The sequence below is a fragment of the Nerophis lumbriciformis genome, linkage group LG20 (genome assembly GCF_033978685.3).
Source record: "Nerophis lumbriciformis linkage group LG20, RoL_Nlum_v2.1, whole genome shotgun sequence".
NCBI classification, from domain to species: domain Eukaryota; kingdom Metazoa; phylum Chordata; class Actinopteri; order Syngnathiformes; family Syngnathidae; genus Nerophis; species Nerophis lumbriciformis.
Genome location: NC_084567.2, coordinates 1,171,198 through 1,192,125, shown reverse-complemented (window position 1 = coordinate 1,192,125; position 20,928 = coordinate 1,171,198). Strand labels below are relative to the sequence as shown.

The following is a 20,928-nucleotide window of genomic DNA, read 5'->3' as shown; positions in this document are numbered from 1 at the left end:
ACTCACCTGTGAGGGGGGCGGGGCCGGCGGTGGTGGGGTCGGGACCCCCAGAGAACCTGACGGACACAGATGGGTGGGGGGGGTGGGGGGGTGGGGGTGGGGGGGGGATTAACGTCAGAGCGCCACAGCTGGCGTGGGCTGTTTGACGTACACACCTGTTCAGAGACTTGACCACGCCCACTATGGGGTCTTCCAGGATGTTGCCCCCCGACCTGCAGGGCTGCAGCAGAGCGGGAGGCGGAGCCGAACACACCTGCTTCCTGGATTTGGCGGCGGCGGGCGCGGGTGCGTTCTCCTCGTCCAAGTAATGACTCCGCCTCTTGAGGGCCACGCTGAGGGATGACAGCCACACACACACCTCATCCACACACACCTGCACGCACACACACACACAGGTGTGATGATGATGATGATGATGATGATGATGGCGAGCAGCTGCACCTTCTCTTTATCCAGAGTCTTCCTCATATCTTCCATGAGCGCGCTGATGGTGGCCTCCTGCTGGTTGCTGCTGGCCGTCTGCAAGGTCACATGACTCAGGGCGGGGCCAAGGAGGTCAGGTGAGGTGCAAAGGTCGTACCTCGGCTTTGGCCTCCACCTGGGTGCTGCTGAGAATCCTCTGGATCTTCTCCATGAACTTCACCTCGGCCTGCAGCATGGACAGCTTCTCCTCGAAACGCCCCGACACCGCTTTCACCTGGACCACACGTCTGTTAGCACGCTAACAGTGCGGGGGTCAAAGGTCACACCTGCTGCAGACTCTTGGACTCCAGGTTGTGAAGATCGGCGTAGACGCTCTCCTCCGCCACGCTGATGCGTTTGCTTTCTTCTTTCAGATGGCGCTGGAAGATTTTCACCTCGGTACGAGTGAAGTCACCGCCTTCGCTGAACAACCTGACCAACACGGCAAGGTCAGCACAAGGTCAAAGAAGGTCAAAGAAGGGGAACAACAGAAAATAGGAGGTCAAAGAAGTTAAAAAGGGGGAAACAAAGTAAATAAAGGGTAAAAAAAAAGGAAATTAAGGTCATAGAAGGTAAATACAGTGTAAAAAAGGTAAATCGAAGGTAATAGAACGGAAACAAGGTCAAAGTACATCCACAGAATGTAAAATGAGCTAAAACAAATGTATATATGTTGAAAAGATGAATAGAAGGTAAAAATGAAGGAAAAACAAGGTATGTGGAAGGTAATAAATATAAGGTAAATAGAAAAGTAAAAAAAAGGTACATAAAAAGTACAAAAAATTAGAAGGGAAAATATGTTATCAAAGTCAAAACAAGGTAAATAGAAAAGTAAAAAAGAGGTACATAAAAAAATAAAGAGAAGGATAAAAAAAGGTAACATAAGGGAACCGGAAGGTAAACAAGGTAAATTGAAGGTAGTACAATGTAAAATAAGCTAAAAACAAGGTAAGCAAGGTAAATACAAGGTAATAGAAGATTTAAAAAAGGTAAATATAAGGTATTACAATGTAAAAGAAGCTAAAAACAAGGTAAGCAAGGTAAATTGAAGGTAATAGAAGATTAAAAAAGGTAAATATAAGGTATTACAATGTAAAAGAAGCTAAAAGAAAGGTAAATAGAAGGTAAAACAAGATAAATGAAAGGTACTATAAAGGTATAATGGAAGGTAACACAAGGACATAGAAAGTAGAAATAGGGTAAATGGAAGGTAAAACAAGGCAATAGAAGGTAAAAAGGTAAATTGAAAGTAAAATATAGTAAATAGAAGGTAAAACAAGTGAAAATTAAATATGGTAAATAGGAAGTAATAAAGGTAAAAAAGGCAAAAAGAAAGTAAAATAAGGTAAACAGAAGGTAGAACAAGGTAAATCAAAGGTAACTTGACAGCAAAATTGTCATGTCTGTGTGATCATGTTTTGTTTTAGTCATGTTCGGTTTTGTTTTTGGACTTTTTGTGCACCTTTGTTTTGTTTTGTCACCATAGCAACCATTATTTTTCACCTGTCACGTCACGCACCTGTTTCACGTTTTGAGTCACGCACCTGCTTTCACTAATCATGTCTATAGTATTTAAGTTCATTGTTTTCAGTTTGTCGTTCTGGCGACATCCCGCATTTATGCTTCTGCACACTCTCCACACACCCTTATGACCCTTGCTGCTCTTTTTTCATGCCGTTTTCTCGTCCAAGTAAGTTTTCTTTATTCATGCCATAGTTTGAAAGTTTTTTTTAATTGTTCATAGTTTCTGCCTTTGTGCAAGTTTTGTGTTTATAGTCAAGTTTTGTACTTCCGCCCTTGTGCGCGCCTTTTGTTTGCTTCCTTTTTTTTTGTAGTTATAGTGTTTAAATAAATCATGTACTCTCATTCCCGTCTCGCCCGAGCCAACTTTACGTTGCCTTCTAGATAAACTAAACCCCAGGACCAAGTCATGACAAAAATAAGGTAAATAGAAAGTGAATCGGAGGAAAATTGACAGTAAAATAAGGTAAATAGGAAGTCAAATCAGGTCAATAGAAGGTAAACAAAGAAGGTATAAGAAGGTAAGTAGAATGTGAATTGGCAGTCAAATAAGGTAAATGAATACGATGACATGGTTATTACCTGAAGGAGTGGAGGAGGTGAGCCGTCTTGCGTCGGAGTTCATCCATTTTGAGATGAAGCATTTGTCTGAAGGCGGTGTTGGAGAGCTGGGTGTCTTTGATGTATTCATCCAGACAGTTCTGCAGGGTGGAGCTAAGCGTCTCCAGCCTGACACACACACACACACACACACACACACACACACACACACACACACACACACACACACACACACACACACACACACACACGCAGGATATAAAGTCCCGTTCAGATGACTTTAGTGGTGTGTTTACCGTCTGCTGCCGTCCGTCTTGCGGACGCTGTCGTCCATCTTGGACAGCGTGGCGATGAGCTTGTGGTTCTTGGCGTTGACGGAGGTCTGCAGCTGATGTAGCGCCGCCATACAGGAAGCCAGCACGTCGGACACTTCCTGGCAGTGAGCGTCCACACGCTGCTTGTGCTGCCGCAGCTCGGCTGCGTGCACGCCAACACACACACACACACACACACACACACACACACACACACACACACACACACACACACACACACAGCATGAGGCGTGAGCGTGCACGTGCAGGTGTGTGCGTGTTACCCAGGCGTGGCAGGTAGATGCACTTCTTGACGTGTTGTGGCGCCAACTGCTGCATCTGGAGCTCGTGGTACGCCCACACCGCCTCCTTCCTCTCCGTCACCGTGGTGACCACGCTGGTCAGGACCTCATGGTAGCGCTGCTCCAGGTGCTCCAGGAAGGACGTGCGCGCCCTGCACGTGCACACAGGTTGAGAAGCACGCCATGGGCTTTAGGGCGCCATGGGCGTCGAACCGCCATGGGCGTCAGTGCACCATGGGCATCGATCCGCCATGGGCGTCAGTGAGCCATGGGCTTCCATCTGCCATGGGCGTCAGTGAGCCATGGGCGTCGATCCGCCATGGGCATCGATCCGCCATGGGCGTCAGTGCACCATGGGCGTCGATCCACCATGGGCGTCAGTGCGCCATGGGCGTACAGTGCGCCATGGGCGTCGATCCGCCATGGGCGTCAGTGCACCATGGGCGTCGATCCGCCATGGGCGTCGATCCACCATGGGCATCAGTGCGCCATGGGCGTACAGTGCGCCATGGGGGTCGAACCGCCATGGGCGTCAGTGCACCATGGGCATCGATCCGCCATGGGCGTCAGTCCGCCATGGGCTTCCATCCGCCATGGGCGTCAGTGAGCCATGGGCGTACAGTGCGCCATGGGCGTCGATCCGCCATGGGCGTCAGTGCACCATGGGCGTCGATCCGCCATGGGCGTCGATCCACCATGGGCGTCAGTGCGCCATGGGCGTCGAACCGCCATGGGCGTCAGTGCACCATGGGCATCGATCCGCCATGGGCGTCAGTCCGCCATGGGCTTCCATCCGCCATGGGCGTCAGTGAGCCATGGGCGTCGATCCGCCATGGGCATCGATCCGCCATGGGCGTCAGTGCACCATGGGCGTCGATCCACCATGGGCGTCAGTGCGCCATGGGCGTACAGTGCGCCATGGGTGTCGATCCGCCATGGGCGTACAGTGCACCATGGGCGTCAGTGTGCCATGGGCGTACAGTGCGCCATGGGCGTCGATCCGCCATGGGCATCAGTGCACCATGGGCGTCGATCCGCCATGGGCGTCGATCCACCATGGGCGTCAGTGCGCCATGGGCGTACAGTGCGCCATGGGCGTCGAACCGCCATGGGCGTCAGTGCACCATGGGCATCGATCCGCCATGGGCGTCAGTCCGCCATGGGCTTCCATCCGCCATGGGCGTCAGTGAGCCATGGGCGTCGATCCGCCATGGGCATCGATCCGCCATGGGCGTCAGTGCACCATGGGCGTCGATCCGCCATGGGCGTCGATCCACCATGGGCGTCAGTGCGCCATGGGCGTACAGTGCACCATGGGCGTCAGTGCGCCATGGGCGTACAGTGCGCCATGGGTGTCGATCCGCCATGGGCGTACAGTGCACCATGGGCGTCAGTGCACCATGGGCGTCAGTGTGCCATGGGCGTACAGTGCGCCATGGGCGTCGATCCGCCATGGGCGTACAGTGCACCATGGGCGTCAGTGTGCCATGGGCGTACAGTGCGCCATGGGCGTCGATCCGCCATGGGCGTCAGTGCACCATGGGCGTCGATCCGCCATGGGCGTCGATCCGCCATGGGCGTCGATCCACCATGGGCGTCAGTGCGCCATGGGCGTACAGTGCGCCATGGGCGTACAGTGCACCATGGGCATCAGTGTGCCATGGGCGTACAGTGCGCCATGGGCGTCGATCCGCCATGGGCGTCAGTGAGCCATGGGCGTCGATCCGCCATGGGCGTCGATCCGCCATGGGCATCGATCCGCCATGGGCGTCAGTGCACCATGGGCGTCGATCCGCCATGGGCGTCAGTCCGCCATGGGCGTCGATCCGCCATGGGCGTACAGTGCACCATGGGCGTCAGTGTGCCATGGGCGTACAGTGCACCATGGGCGTCAGTGTGCCATGGGCGTACAGTGCGCCATGGGCGTCGATCCGCCATGGGCGTCAGTGAGCCATGGGCGTCGATCCGCCATGGGCATCAATCCGCCATGGGCGTCGATCCGCCATGGGCGTCGATCCACCATGGGCGTCAGTGCGCCATGGGCGTACAGTGCGCCATGGGCGTACAGTGCATCATGGGCGTCAGTCCGCCATGGGCGTCGATCCGCCATGGGCGTCAGTATGCCATGGGCGTCAGTGCGCCATGGGCGTCGATCTGCCATGGGCGTTGATCTGCCATGGGCGTCAGTCCGCCATGGGCGTCGATCTGCCATGGGCGTCGATCTGCCATGGGCGTCAGTGCACCATGGGCGTCAGTGCGCCATGGGTGTCAGTGCGCCATGGGTGTCAGTCCGCCATGGGCCACGCTGGATGCTCACCTGCTGAGCGTGTGCGTGAGCAGCTCCACAGGAAACAGGCTCTGGTGCGCTTCCTGCTGCTTGCTCATGTTGCCGGGCAGGTCGCTGGCGGGGCAGCGGAAGCAGGGGCCCGAGTAGGACACGCCCCTTGACGACGTGAACGCCACCTTGCTGCTGAGGTCGTACAGATCCAGCAGGGACGTCTGGGCCTGCAGCACACCCGGATCAATAATCATCCATCAATAATGGCAGGTGAGCTCACCTCCGTCAGCCAATCAGAGGACGGCTCAGGCTCGTCGGCACTCTGACTGCTGATTGGACTCGCCGCTGTTGTCCCGCCTCCAAACACACACAAGGAATGTCAGACCGTGAGATTTGGCGCAGGCGAGCGTGACACGGACCTTCTGCGGCGCTGGCGACGTCGTCGTTGTCGTCGACTGCCGGGAGTTTCCGGACATCCTCGGCGGTCTGGAGGGCGAGAAAGGAACGTGCAGGAAGAGGCATGTCAGGTGTGTGCGGTCGCCGTGGTTACCGCGGTGAAGGCGTGGCTGAGGCGGAAGAAGTCGCTCAGGTGTCCGCTGTAGACGTCCAGCTCGGCCACATAGATGTGCGGGAGGCGGTCCAACACGCGGCGCTGATCGGAGACGCACTCGCCGCAGCTGTTGAAGCACACAGGAAGTGAGAAGCCCACACCTTCACAATAAGAGCGTCGAGCACACCTTTCCTTCAGGTTGCTCAGGTAGTGCACGGTCTGCTCCAGATACTTCCTCAGGGCCGGCTCGCTGCTCTCCTGGCGAAGTCCGGCCAGCATCTCGTCCAGGTAGACTTTCTTTCTCTGCGGCGTCATGGAGGACGCTCACTGACCCCGCCCACCTGCCTGCCGCCATCGCACTCACCTGCACGTGTTTCTCCTGCGCCAGCCTCAGCTCGTCCAGCTGCCGCTGGATGTCCTCCTCCTGGCGCAGCAGCTTGGCGCTGTGCTCCTCCCACAGCGAGGCCAAGGCGCGCATCACCACGAAGACACGCCTGCTGAGCCTGGCGGACGCCGCCCACAACCCGTCTGAGCACGTCTGCACACACGGTGGGTGTGGTCACCAGGTGGGAGGACTGACGGTCAATAGAAGGTAACACTATATCAAAGAAGCTAAGGTCAATATAAAGGTAAATAGAAAGTGATTAGGTGAGGACTGACGGCGATGGACAATATAAAGGTAAATAGAAGGCAAATAGGTGAGGACTAACGTTGATGGTCAATATAAAGGTAAATAGAAGGCAAATAGGTGAGGACTAACGTTGATGGTCAATATAAAGGTAAATAGAAGGCAAATAGGTGAGGACTAACGTTGATGGTCAATATAAAGGTAAATAGAAGGTAAATAGGTGAGGACTGACGTTGATGGTCAATATAAAGGTAAATAGAAGGCAAATAGGTGAGGACTAACGTTGATGGTCAATATAAAGGTAAATAGAAGGCAAATAGGTGAGGACTAACGTTGATGGTCAATATAAAGGTAAATAGAAGGTAAATAGGTGAGGACTAACGTTGATGGTCAATATAAAGGTAAATAGAAGGCAAATAGGTGAGGACTAACGTTGATGGTCAATATAAAGGTAAATAGGTGAGGACTGACGTTGATGGTCAATATAAAGGTAAATAGAAGGTAAATAGGTGAGGACTGACAAAGATGGTCAATATAAAGGTAAATAGAAGGTAATTAGGTGAGGACTTACGTCGATGGTCAATATAAAGGTAAATAGGTGAGGACTGACGTTGATGGTCAATATAAAGGTAAATAGAAGGCAAATAGGTGAGGACTAACGTTGATGGTCAATATAAAGGTAAATTGAAGGTAAATAGGTGAGGACTAACGTTGATGGTCAATATAAAGGTAAATAGAAGGTAATTAGGTGAGGACTTACGTCGATGGTCAATATAAAGGTAAATAGGTGAGGACTGACGTTGATGGTCAATATAAAGGTAAATAGAAGGCAAATAGGTGAGGACTAACGTTGATGGTCAATATAAAGGTAAATAGAAGGTAAATAGGTGAGGACTGACATTGATGGTCAATATAAAGGTAAATAGAAGGCAAATAGGTGAGGACTTACGTCGATGGTCAATATAAAGGTAAATAGCTGAGGACTGACGTCGATGGTCAATATAAAGGTAAATAGGTGAGGACTGACGTTGATGGTCAATATAAAAGTAAATAGAAGGCATATAGGTGAGGACTAACGTTGATGGTCAATATAAAGGTAAATAGAAGGTAAATAGGTGAGGACTGACAAAGATAGTCAATAAAAAGGTAAATATAAAAGGTAATTAGGTGAGGACTTACGTCGATGGTCAATATAAAGGTAAATAGAAGGTAAATAGGTGAGGACTAATGTTGATGGTTAATATAAAGGTAAATATAAGGTAAATAGGTGAGGACTGACAAAGATGGTCAATATAAAGGTAAATAGGTGAGGACTGACGTTGATGGTCAATATAAAGGTAAATAGAAGGCAAATAGGTGAGTACTAACGTTGATGGTCAATATAAAGGTAAATAGGTGAGGACTGACGTTGATGGTCAATATAAAGGTAAATAGAAGGCAAATAGGTGAGGACTAACGTTGATGGTCAATATAAAGGTAAATAGAAGGTAATTAGGTGAGGACTTACGTCGATGGTCAATATAAAGGTAAATAGGTGAGGACTGACAAAGATGGTCAATACAAAGGTAAATAGAAAGTAATTAGGTGAGGACTTACGTCGATGGTCAATATAAAGGTAAATAGAAGGTAAATAGGTGAGGACTGACGTCGATGGTCAATATAAAGGTAAATAGAAGGTAAATAGGTGAGGACTGACGTCGATGGTCAATACAAAAGGTAAATAGGTGAGGACTGACGTCGATGGTCAATATAAAGGTAAATAGAAGGTAAATAGGTGAGGACTGACGTCGATGGTCAATATAAAGGTAAATAGAAGGTAAATAGGTGAGGACTGACAAAGATGGTCAATATAAAGGTAAATAGAAAGTAATTAGGTGAGGACTTACGTCGATGGTCAATATAAAGGTAAATAGAAGGTAAATAGCTGAGGACTGACGTCGATGGTCAATATAAAGGTAAATAGGTGAGGACTGACAAAGATGGTCAATATAAAGGTAAATAGAAAGTAATTAGGTGAGGACTTTTGTCGATGGTCAATATAAAGGTAAATAGAAGGTAAATAGGTGAGGACTGACGTCGATGGTCAATATAAAGGTAAATAGAAAGTAATTAGGTGAGGACTGACAAAGATGGTCAATATAAAGGTAAATTGAAGGTAATTAGGTGAGGACTTACGTCGATGGTCAATATAAAGGTAAATAGAAGGTAAGTAGGTGAGGACTGACAAAGATGGTCAATATAAAGGTAAATAGAAAGTAATTAGGTGAGGACTTACGTCGATGGTCAATATAAAGGTAAATAGGTGAGGACTGACGTCGATGGTCAATATAAAAAGTAAATAGGTGAGGACTGACGTCGATGGTCAATATAAAAGGTAAATAGGTGAGGACTGACGTCGATGGTCAATATAAAAGGTAAATAGGTGAGGACTGACGTCGATGGTCAATATAAAAAGTAAATAGGTGAGGACTGACGTCGATGGTCAATATAAAAGGTAAATAGGTGAGGACTGACGTCGATGGTCAATATAAAAGGTAAATAGGTGAGGACTGACGTTGATGGTCAATATAAAAGGTAAATAGGTGAGGACTGACGTCGATGGTCAATATAAAAGGTAAATAGGTGAGGACTGACGTTGATGGTCAATATAAAAGGTAAATGGGTGAGGACTGACGTCGATGGTCAATATAAAAGGTAAATAGGTGAGGACTGACGTCGATGGTCGCCAGCTGTCCTTCATCCTGCCGCTGGTATTGACCAATCAGAGTGAGGAGCTGAGACTTGACGATGTCCGCCACTTCCACCGCCGACAGGTCCAGAGAGGAGAGCGCCTCCTGCGGGTGGGACGGGCGTTACCGTGGCGACGGGGAAGATGCCCAATGTGGTGGTTACCTGGTGTCGCTGCACCTGAGCCAGGCGCTCCCGCCAAACCAGCTCGTAGCAGCAGCGCAGCTGATGCAGGAAGTCCGAGTGGCGGCTGTCTGAGGAAGAGACGGCGAGCGGCGAGCGGTGTGCTCAGTCATACAATGAGAGGCGGCGAGCGGCGTGCTCAGTCATCGACTTACCGATGTGCTGATTGACAGCTGTCAGCCGGCCGAACCAGTCCGACACGTGGGCCTCCGACAGCAGGGGCGGGACCAAGGCGCTGCAACAGACGGGTGATGAGGTCACGTGACACGCGGCGACAGGTGTCTCACCTGATGCCGGCGATGATGTCACAGCGTTGTTGCGCCAGACGCCGCAGGCTGTGCGCCACTTCCTGGAAGGTGGGCTGGTCCGCCAGCAGCTGCCACACGTCCACGCTCGCCAGCACCGACCTGCAACACGCCACACGCCGCACGCTCGGCCCCGGCTCTCACTCGCTCGCCCCCTCTCCACCCACCTGAACTCCTGCACCACCTGGTCGGCTCGGCTCCACCTCCAGCGGCCCAGAGACTCCTCCCACTGCAGATGGAGCCGCGCCTCCTGCTGGAGGTTGGCCTCCTGCAGGAGCAGCAGGAGGCGTGCCGCACTACGCCGGTTGGCCAGCAGGGTCTGGTTGAGCATCTGGCGCGCACGCATGTGGGAGGGGTGGGGTCAAAAGTCAAAGGTCAAAAGGTGAGGTGAGGCGCGTTACCGTGGCCTCGCTGTGGATCTGTCGGTGCATGTCGGCACACGGCAGGAAGTTGATCTTCTCCAGCAGGTGGCCGTACTTCCTGAGCACAGGTCTTATCTACACGCACACACATTGTCAGCGCGGTCGCCGTGGCAACCGAGCCACACAACGACGTCACCTTGCTGACTCGCTGCCTCTCGCACTCGCCGACTTGGAGCTGGAAGTCCGCCACCATCTTCTTCTTCTTCTTCAGCTGCTCCTCCAGCTCGCTCCACATGCACACCACTTCCTGCGCACGCACACACACACACACACACCTTCACGTCACGCACGCACAGGTGTGCTCGCCGCACGTACCTGCATGTCGTGCTGCTCCGCGCCTCGCATGTTGTGCTGCAGTGCGTCCACGCGCTCGTTGATGCGCCGCAGCGCAGACAACAGCTGCGCGCTGTGCGTCCTCACCTGGATCTCACACGCCTGCGGGACATGGAAAACAAGGTCAATGGAAGGCAAAAAAGTAATAGAAGGTAACAATAATGTAAATGGAAGGTAAATTGAAGGTGAAATTGAGTAAATTGAAAGTACAATAGAATAAATCAAAGGTAAAACAAGGTAAATTGAAAGGACAATAAGGTAAATAAAAGGTAAAAAGTCAAATAAAGTAGACAGAAGGTAAAGGTAAATATAGGGTAAAGGGTAAAACAAGGCAAATAGAAAGTAAAATACCATATATAAAGAGGCAAAACAAGGTAAATAGAAAGTTAAAACAAGGTAAATTAAAAGTAAAATAAATAGTTAAAGTTTAAGACAAAGCAAATAGAAGGTAAAGGAAGGTATTATGGGGTAAAAAAAACAAAAGGTAACACAATGTAAATGGAAGGCAAACAAAAGTAAGAGAAGGTAAATCGAAGGTAAATTGAAATTGACATAGAGTAATGTGAAAGTAAAAATAGCGTAGATGGAAGGAAAATTGAATGTAAAGTAAGGTAAATAGAAGGTTAAAAGCGTAAAACAAGGTAGATTGAAGGTGAAATAAAGTAGATAGAATGTAAAACAAGGTAAATTGAAGGTAAAAAAGTAATAGAAGGTACATTTTTTTAAATGGAAGGTAAATTCAAAGTGAAATTGAGTACGTTGAAAGTAAAATAGAGTAAATAAAAGGTAAAACAAGGTAAATTGAAAGTACAATAAGGTAAATAAAAGGTCAAAAGTAAAATAAAGTAGATAGAATTTAAAATGAAGTAAAAAATAAGGTAAATATAGGTTAAAGGGTAAAACAAGGCAAATAGAAAGTACAATACCATATATAAAGGTAAAAAAAGGCAAAACAAGGTAAATAGAAAGTTAAAAAGGGTAAAACAAGGTCAATTGAAAGTAAGGTAAACAAAAGGTAAAATAAGGTAAATTGAAAGTAAGATAATAGAAGGTAAGACAAAGTAAATAGAAGGTAAAGGAAGGTAATATCAGGTAAAAAAAAAAAAGGTAACACCATGTAAATGGAAGGCAAACAAAAGTAAGACAAGGTAAATCGAAGGTAAATTGAAATTGACATAGAGTAATGTGAAAGTAAAAATAGCGTAGATGGAAGGAAAATTGAATGTAAAGTAAGGTAAATAGAAGGTTAAAAAAGCGTAAAACAAGGTAGATTGAAGGTCAAATAAAGTAGATAGAATGTAAAACAAGGTAAATTGAAGGTAAAAAAGTAATAGAAGGTAAAAAAATTTAAATGGAAGGTAAATTCAAAGTGAACATTGAAAGTAAAATAGAGTAAATAAAAGGTAAAACAATGTCAATTGAAAGTACAATAAGATAAATAAAAGGTCAAATGTAAAATAAAGTAGATAGAATTTAAAATTAAGTAAAAATAAGGTAAATATAGGTTAAAGGGTAAAACAAGGCAAATAGAAAGTACAATACCATATATAAAGGTAAAAAAAGGTAAAACAAGGTCACTTGAAAGTACAATAAGGTAAATAAAAGGTCAAAAGTAAAATAAAGTAGATAGAATTTAAAATGAAGTAAAAATAAGGTAAATATAGGTTAAAGGGTAAAACGAGGCAAATAGAAAGTACAATACCATATATAAAGGTAAAAAAGGCAAAACAATGTAAATAGAAAGTTAAAAAAGCTAAAACAAGGTAAATTGAAAGTAAGGTAAACAGAAGGTAAATTCAAAGTAAGATAATAGAAGGTAAGACAAAGCAAATAGAAGGTAAAGGAAGGTAATATCAGGTAAAAAAAAAAGGTAATACCATGTAAATGGAAGGCAAACAAAAGTAAGAGAAGGTAAATCAAAGGTAAATTGAAATTGACATAGAGTATGTTGAAAATAAAATAGCGTAGATGGAAGGTAAATTGAATGTAAAGTAAGGTAAATAGAAGGTTAAAAAAGCGTAAAACAAGGTAAATTGAAGGTCAAATTAAGTAGATAGAATGTAAAACAAGGTAAATTGAAGGTAAAAAAGTAATAGAAGGTACATTTTTTTAAATGGAAGGTAAATTCAAAGTGAAATTGAGCACATTGAAAGTAAAATAGAGTAAATAAAAGGTAAAACAAGGTCAATTGAAAGTACAATAAGGTAAATAAAAGGTCAAAAGTAAAATAAAGTAGATAGAAGTTAAAATGAAGTAAAATAAGGTAAATATAGGTTAAAGGGTATAAAATAAGGCAAATAGAAAGTAAAATACCATATATAAAGGTAAAAAAGGCAAAACAAGGTAAATAGAAAGTTAAAAAAGGTAAGTCAAGGTAAATTGAAAGTAAAATACCATATATAAAGGTAAAAAAGGCAAAACAAGGTAAATGGAAAGTTAAAAAAGGTAAGTCAAGGTAAATTGAAAGTAAAATACCATATATAAAGGTAAAAAAGGCAAAACAATGTAAATAGAAAGTTAAAAAAGGTAAAACAAGGTAAATTGAAAGTAAGGTAAACAGAAGGTAAAATAAGGTAAATTGAAAGTAAGATAATAGAAGGTAAGACAAAGTAAATAGAAGGTAAAGGAAGGTAATATCAGAAAAAAAAGGTAACACCATGTAAATGGAAGGCAAACAAAAGTAAGAGAAGGTAAATTGAAATTGACATAAAGTATGTTGAAAGTAAAATAGCGTAGATGGAAGGTAAATTGAATGTAAAGTAAGGTAAATAGAAGGTTAAAAAAAGCGTAAAACAAGGTAAATTGAAGGTGAAATAAAGTATATAGAATGTAAAACAAGGTAAATTGAAGGTAAACTAAAGTAGATAGAATGTCAAACAAGGTTAATTGAAGGTAAATAAAGTAGATAGAATGTAAAACAAGGTAAATTGAAGGTAAACTAAAATATATAGAATGTAAAACAAGGTAAATTGAAGGTAAATAAAGGAGATAGAATGTAAAACAAGGTAAATTGAAGGTAAATAAAGTAGATAGAATGTAAAACGAGGAAAATTGAAGGTTAACTAAAGTATATAGAATGTAAAACAATGTAAATTAAAGGTAAATAAAGTAGATAGAATGTAAAACAAGGTTAATTGAAGGTAAATAAAGTAGATAGAATGTAAAACAAGGTAAATTGAAGGTAAATAAAGTCGATAGAATGTAAAACAAGGTTAATTGAAGGTAAATTAAAGTAAACAGAATGTAAAACAAGGTAAATTGAAGGTAAATAAAGTCGATAGAATGTAAAACAAGGTTAATTGAAAGTGAAATACGGTAAATAGAAGGTAAAACGCGCGCGCACCGGTGAACACACCTGTGCCACTTGCGCGAGCTGCGCGTCCATGTGGCGCACAACTTCCTGGTGTTTGATCCTCTTGTGCTGGTGCACACGCTGCAGGATGTCACATGTCACGTGACTGACACCTGCGCAAAACAACACAGCCGATTGGTCCACAGTCGGCGGTGACGTCATCGGTCAGGCACCACCCACCGACTGTGTCCGGAAGTCTAATGACGTCCTCAACGTCTTGGTCGCCCTCCTCGCCTCTCTGCTGCCACTCGCTGGACGACAGCGGAAGTTCAGCGTGCGTGCGTGCGTGTGCGTGTGCGTGTGCGTGTACCTGCTGCAGGGCGTGTTCATGGCGGACACGCACATGGTGGCCGTGGAGTGTCTGCGCGCCAGCAGACCCCTCGACAGTCGAACCTTGGAGCAAACACAACGTCAGCGACACCGGGACGCGTGACGTCGGCGTGATGACGTCACCTGGTCGTCGAAGAGCTGCTGGTAGACTTTCCCGCTCGGAACCACTCGGCTCTCCATGCCGACGCCGGCCTGCTCACGGAAGAAGTGTGCGCGTGTTGTTGGTCTCCATGGCAACGCACAGCCGCCCCATTCGACGCTTTCACTTTCGCGCGTGCGCGCTCACTCACCTTGTCACGCGGTCGTCCTCCGGCTGTGCGAGCTGAGCGTCCGTGCCAACCGCAGCACGTGTGACGTCATTAAGGTGTGACGTCACTAAGAGGTTGTTGTGGATGAGGCTGTAAATAACCTGTTTGTATCACATGTTGTACTATCATGTTTGTTTACATGTTTTATCATGTATTGACCATGTTTACATGTTTTAAATATGTTCATCATTTTGTTTTACCATGTTTGTTTTCATATTTTTATGTAATTTATATCTTTCAAACATTTTCATCACTTCGTTTTATCATGTTTGTTTACATGTTTCATGATGTATTTACCATGTTTAAATTTAAACATTTCCATCATTTTGTTTTATCATGTTTGTTTACATGTTTTTATCATGTATTGACCATGTTTACATGTTTTAAACATGTTCATCAATTTTGTTTCATCATGTTCGTTTACATATTTTGATCATGTATTGACCATGTTTACATGTTTTAAATATGTTCATCATTTCGTTTTACCATGTTTGTTTTCATATTTTTTATATAATTTATATCTTTTAAACATTTTCATCACTTCGTTTTATCATGTTTGTTTACATGTTTCGTGATGTATTTACCATGTTTAAATATAAACATTTCCATCATTTTGTTTTATCATGTTTGTTTACATGTTTTTATCATGTATTGACCATGTTTACATGTTTTAAACATGTTCATCATTTTTGTTTCATCATGTTCGTTTACATGTTTTTATCATGTATTGACCATGTTTACATGTTTTAAATATGTTCATTTTGTTTTACATGTTTGTTTTCATATTTTTATATAATGTATATCTTTTAAACATTTTCATCACTTCGTTTTATCATGTTTCATGATGTATTTACCATGTTTAAATTTAAACATTTCCATCATTTTGTTTTATCATGTTTGTTTACATGTTTTTATCATGTATTGACCATGTTTACATGTTTTAAACATGTTCATCATTTTTGTTTCATCATGTTCGTTTACATGTTTTTATCATGTATTGACCATGTTTACATGTTTTAAATATGTTCATTTTGTTTTACATGTTTGTTTTCATATTTTTATATAATGTATATCTTTTAAACATTTTCATCACTTCGTTTTATCATGTTTGTTTACATGTTTCATGATGTATTTACCATGTTTAAATTTAAACATTTCCATCATTTTGTTTTATCATGTTTGTTTACATGTTTTTATCATGTATTGACCATGTTTACATGTTTTAAACATGTTCATCATTGTTGTTTCATCATGTTCGTTTACATATTTTTATCATGTATTGACCATGTTTACATGTTTAAATATGTTCATCATTTTGTTTTACCATGTTTGTTTTCATATTTTTTATATAATTTATATCTTTTAAACATTTTCATCACTTCGTTTTATCATGTTTGTTTACATGTTTCATGATGTATTTACCATGTTTAAATATAAACATTTCCATCATTTTGTTTTATCATGTTTGTTTACATGTTTTTATCATGTATTGACCATGTTTACATGTTTTAAATATGTTCATCATTTTGTTTTACCATGTTTGTTTTCATATTTTTATATAATGTATATCTTTTAAACATTTTCATCACTTCGTTTTATCATGTTTGTTTACATGTTTCATGATGTATTTACCATGTTTAAATTTAAACATTTCCATCATTTTGTTTTATCATGTTTGTTTACATGTTTTTATCATGTATTGACCATGTTTACATGTTTTAAACATGTTCATCATTTTTGTTTCATCATGTTCGTTTACATGTTTTTATCATGTATTGACCATGTTTACATTTAAACATTTCCATCATTTTGTTTTATCATGTTTGTTTACATATTTTTTTTATCATGTATTGACCATGTTTACATGTTTTAAATATGTTCATCATTTTGTTTTACCATGTTTGTTTTCATATTTTTATATAATGTATATCTTTTAAACATTTTTATCACTTCGTTTTATCATGTTTGTTTACATGTTTCATGATGTATTTGTCATGTTTAAATATAAACATTTCCATCATTTTGTTTTATCATGTTTGTTTACATGTTTTTATCATGTATTGACCATGTTTACATGTTTTAAATATGTTCATCATTTTGTTTTACCATGTTTGTTTTCATATTTTTATATAATGTATAACTTTTAAACATTTTTATCACTTCGTTTTATCATGTTTGTTTACATGTTTCATTATGTATTTACCATGTTTAAATATAAACATTTCCATCATTTTGTTTTATCATGTTCGTTTACATGTTTTTATCATGTATTGACCATGTTTACATGTTTTAAACATGTTCATCATTTTTGTTTCATCATGTTCGTTTACATATTTTTATCATGTATTGACCATGTTTACATGTTTTAAATATGTTCATCATTTTGTTTTACCATGTTTGTTTTCATATTTGTATATAATTTATATCTTTTAAACATTTTCATCACTTCGTTTTATCATGTTTCATGATGTATTTACCATGTTTAAATTTAAACATTTCCATCATTTTGTTTGATCATGTTTGTTTACATGTTTTTATCATGTATTGACCATGTTTAAAACATGTTCATCATTTTTGTTTCATCATGTTCTTATCATGTATTTACCATGTTTTAAATATTTTCATCATTTTGTTTTATCATGTTTCTTTACATGTTATCATGTAATTACCATTTGTACATGTTTTAAGTATTTTCATAGTTTCGTTTTATCATGTTTGTTTACATGTTTTATGATGTACTATTTACCATGTTTACATGTAAACCTTTTCATCATTTTGTTTCATCATTCTTATTTACAGGTAGTCTTAAAGCATGTTTCATCATGCTTATATCCATCCGTCCATTTTCTACCGCTTGTCCCTTATATATTTAAAACAAATCATGTGTATATCATGTAAATTATTTTTATCATGTTTATATATTTTAAACAGATTTTCATAATTTCGTTTTATTATATTTGAATGTTTTTCATGTCGATTATACACCTCGTTTCATCATGTTTATATATTGTAAAAATATTTTCATCATGTTTGTAGGTTTTTATCATGTTTATATATCTTAAACATGTTTTCATAATTTCGTTTTATCATTGCCGCCTGCTGGCGATCCGTGGTATTGCTCAAAGCAAGTTGACCGTTCAAATGAAACTTTATCGGGCAAGCGAACAGGAAGTGCATGACTCTCACACTCCATTCCGCCAGGGGGCGGTATTGAGGAGGACGAAGATAGTTTGACACATTTAGCGCACATTTTCCTTGTGTATTGTTGACTTATTGAGCATCGCCGATTGTTAGAGCCATTTCGGACATAATTACACATATTTTTTTATGTGTGCGTATTAGTGATGGGACCGGCAACACCGATGCATCGGCGCATGCGTCGAGCTCATAGAGCAAAACCCTGTGTCGGTGCACGTACCGCTTTTAGAAAGTCACGTGACCGATCATGAGCTGTTTTGGTCACGTGACCGATACGCCAACTGTGTCGCACTGACGCCTCCTCTGTGCCAGAGAAATAATAACTAAGAAGAGAAATCGTCTAAAACGTCGGAAAACCTTTTTTTTTTTTTTTTTTTATAAAAATGTGTAAAAAAATACAATTAAAAAAATTCCCAGTCTACAATCATCCACAACACGTTCTCTTAGATTTCCATGTTATGATACATGTTCACATTATTTATTGACTGTATCTAAAAAAGATAAAAATATATTTTTATTTAAATGAAGATATGAAATAATCCTAAATGAAATACAATGACTTGGTTTATATTATTGTATATACTAGGGCAGGGGTCACCAACGCGGTCACCAGGTAGCTCAAAGAGCAGCACTTACCAGTGAGCTGCCTCTATTTTTTAAATTGTATTTATTTACTAGCAAGCTGGTCTCGCTTTGCTCCACATTTTTAATTCTAAAAGAGACAAAACTCAAATAGAATTTGAAAATCCAAGAAAATATTTTGAAGACTTGGTCTTCACTTGGAATAAGCGGTAGAAAATGGATGGATGGATGGGTCTTCACTTGTTTAATTAAATTCATTTATTTTTTACTTTGCTTCTTATTACCTTTAGAAATACAATTTTAGAGAAAAAAATACAACCTTAAAAATGATTTTAGGATTTTTAAACAAATATACCTTTTTACCTTTTAAATGTCTTCCTCTTCTTTCCTGACAATTTAAATCAATGTTCAAGTAAATTTATTTATTTTTTATTGTAAAGAATAATAAACATTTTAGCTTCTGTTTTTTCGACGAAGAATATTTGTGAAATATTTCTTCAAACTTACTATGATTAAAATTCAAAAAAATTATTCTGGCAAATCTAGAAAATCTGTAGAATCAAATTTAAATCTTATTTCAAAGTATTTTGAATTTCTTGTTCTGGAAAATCTAGAAGAAATGCTGATTTGTCTTTGTTAGAAATATAGCTTGGTCCAATTTGTTAAATATTCTAACAAAGTGCAGATTGGATTTTAACCAATTTAAAACATGTCATCAAAATTCTAAAATTTATCTTAATCAGGAAAAATGACTAATGATGTTCCATAAATTATTTTTTTAATATTTTCAAAAAGATTCAAATTAACTAGTTTTTCTCTTCTTTTTGTCGATTGAAATTTGAATTATAAAGAGTCGAAATTGAAGATAAACTATGTTTCAAAATTTTATTTTAAATTTTTTCTTGTTTTCTCCTCTTTTAAACCGTTCAATTAAGTGTTTTTTTCATCATTTATTCTCTGCAAAAAACCTTCCGTAAAAGGGAGAAAAAAAAGTATGATGGAATGACAGACAGAAATACCCATTTTTTTTATTTATATAAATGTATTTATTTAGCTATTCTTGTTTAAATCACACTTACGTGTAACTTACAAATGACAATATATTTATTTATTTAAGTGTGTATCAAACTGGTAGCCCTTCGCATTAATCAGTACCCAAGAAGTAGTTTTTGGTTTCAAAAAGGTTGGTGACCCCTGTACTAGGGCATCAAATCAGTGTCAGTTGAGTCGGTCCATAGGTTGCCTGTAGGGATTTTTAATGTCCAGCAGATGTCAGTATTTAGTGACACAGTATCGACACAGTATCAATACAGTTTTGCAATGTGTCGAAACGCTTCATGACGCCTCATCAACCCATCACTAGTGCGTATCATGCTTTGTTTAAAGTAAATGTAATTATACAGTAAAAGCTGAAATGACTGTATATTTGTTATTTTGCTATATTATTGGTGTATAGTTTAAAATATTGTCGTTCATTTCCTATCAAAGTAGTTGGGCGCTGTTTAGACAGGGCGTCGTAAAAAGCAATTAAATGTCGTAAATTGTAGGCAACTGCCGTAAATGTGACGATGTTTTGTTATGACAGCAACAACTTTTTGGGCTAATTTGACTATAAGGCCGTCCTAGCCACTCTGTGACGTCGTATGTATTATTGTTTTGCTATTCTTGCTATCGTTTGTCAGGAAGAAAAGTGAAAATAAACCCTGTCATTTTTTTATACTTTGGGTCGGCGTCATGTTGTTATTATGGCACGCAGGAACAGAACGACTGATCAAAAGACGCGTCAGAAACTTTATGTCCTGCCGAGTGTTGTGTGCCTAACTTGTCACTTATTAGTTATGCACTCGAAGCTTAATTATACACCAAGAAAGCTTACTGTCTTTTTCTGCCTTTTATTCCCGCTCTTACTTCTGCCACTTCCGGGTGTCCAACACATGACATCACATCCTGTGTCCCCCGCCCTTAAGTTCCCCTTACAATGGTTCCGGTATTGCTGATTTCTTACACGTGAAATAAATCTGTGGAGGACAACATTAAGATTCATTAAATGATATTCATAAATGTACGTTTCTCAATAACCGACCTGTTTTTTGTGCCTTTAAAAAAGAATTAGAACACTACGTTAAAACACTTTCTACCTCTAACAAGCAAAAAGCTGTGAAAACGATGATGCTGTGTTCCAAATTTCAATTATTTACTGAACTTGTGTGAGCATATATATATATATATATATATATATATATATATATATATATATATATATATTAAAGTTAAAAGGTAAAGTAGCAATGATTGTCACACACACACTAGGTGTGGTGAAATTTGTCCTCTGCATTTGACCCATCCCCTTGTTCACCCCCTGGGAGGTGAGGGGAGCAGTGGGCAGCAGCGGTGGCCGCGCCCGGGAATCATTTTTGGTGATTTAACCCCCAATTACAACCCTTGATGCTGAGTGCCAAGCAGGGAGGTAATGGCTCCCATTTTTATAGTGTGTGTATATATATATATATATATATATATATATATATATATATATATATATATATATATTAAAGTTAAAAGGTAAAGTAGC

At 41.1% G+C, this 20,928-nt stretch overlaps 1 protein-coding gene across 7 annotated transcripts in view; it reads right to left on the bottom strand.

Moving 5' to 3' along the window:
• ccdc180 (coiled-coil domain containing 180) overlaps nucleotides 1-20,524 on the bottom strand; it is a 28,975-nt gene extending 8,451 nt beyond the window's left edge. Inside the window, exons 1-27 of one of the 7 annotated variants that reach the window (XM_072915305.1) lie at nucleotides 20,233-20,519; nucleotides 14,392-14,666; nucleotides 14,249-14,331; nucleotides 14,119-14,189; nucleotides 13,942-14,051; nucleotides 10,569-10,688; nucleotides 10,390-10,500; nucleotides 10,233-10,328; nucleotides 9,999-10,162; nucleotides 9,814-9,933; nucleotides 9,682-9,761; nucleotides 9,509-9,597; nucleotides 9,331-9,450; nucleotides 6,353-6,526; nucleotides 6,176-6,291; nucleotides 5,989-6,115; nucleotides 5,858-5,924; nucleotides 5,719-5,795; nucleotides 5,478-5,665; nucleotides 3,143-3,312; nucleotides 2,841-3,021; nucleotides 2,566-2,712; nucleotides 750-894; nucleotides 581-697; nucleotides 442-519; nucleotides 156-373; nucleotides 7-56 (exon numbers count right to left, since the gene is read on the bottom strand). In XM_072915305.1, coding sequence (XP_072771406.1) covers nucleotides 7-56; nucleotides 156-373; nucleotides 442-519; nucleotides 581-697; nucleotides 750-894; nucleotides 2,566-2,712; nucleotides 2,841-3,021; nucleotides 3,143-3,312; nucleotides 5,478-5,665; nucleotides 5,719-5,795; nucleotides 5,858-5,924; nucleotides 5,989-6,115; nucleotides 6,176-6,291; nucleotides 6,353-6,526; nucleotides 9,331-9,450; nucleotides 9,509-9,597; nucleotides 9,682-9,761; nucleotides 9,814-9,933; nucleotides 9,999-10,162; nucleotides 10,233-10,328; nucleotides 10,390-10,500; nucleotides 10,569-10,688; nucleotides 13,942-14,051; nucleotides 14,119-14,189; nucleotides 14,249-14,331; nucleotides 14,392-14,448 — 3,076 coding nt within the window. In that variant the 5' untranslated portion in view covers nucleotides 14,449-14,666; nucleotides 20,233-20,519. Of the gene's footprint in view, nucleotides 1-6; nucleotides 57-155; nucleotides 374-441; nucleotides 520-580; nucleotides 698-749; nucleotides 895-2,565; nucleotides 2,713-2,840; nucleotides 3,022-3,142; nucleotides 3,313-5,477; nucleotides 5,666-5,718; nucleotides 5,796-5,857; nucleotides 5,925-5,988; nucleotides 6,292-6,352; nucleotides 6,527-9,330; nucleotides 9,451-9,508; nucleotides 9,598-9,681; nucleotides 10,163-10,232; nucleotides 10,329-10,389; nucleotides 10,501-10,568; nucleotides 10,689-13,929; nucleotides 14,052-14,118; nucleotides 14,190-14,248; nucleotides 14,332-14,391; nucleotides 14,667-20,232 lie in introns of all 7 variants that reach the window. The other 6 variants (XM_072915304.1, XM_072915300.1, XM_072915303.1 and 3 more) reach the window with 6 other exon arrangements.
• Between the last annotated feature and the right edge of the window lie 404 nt (nucleotides 20,525-20,928).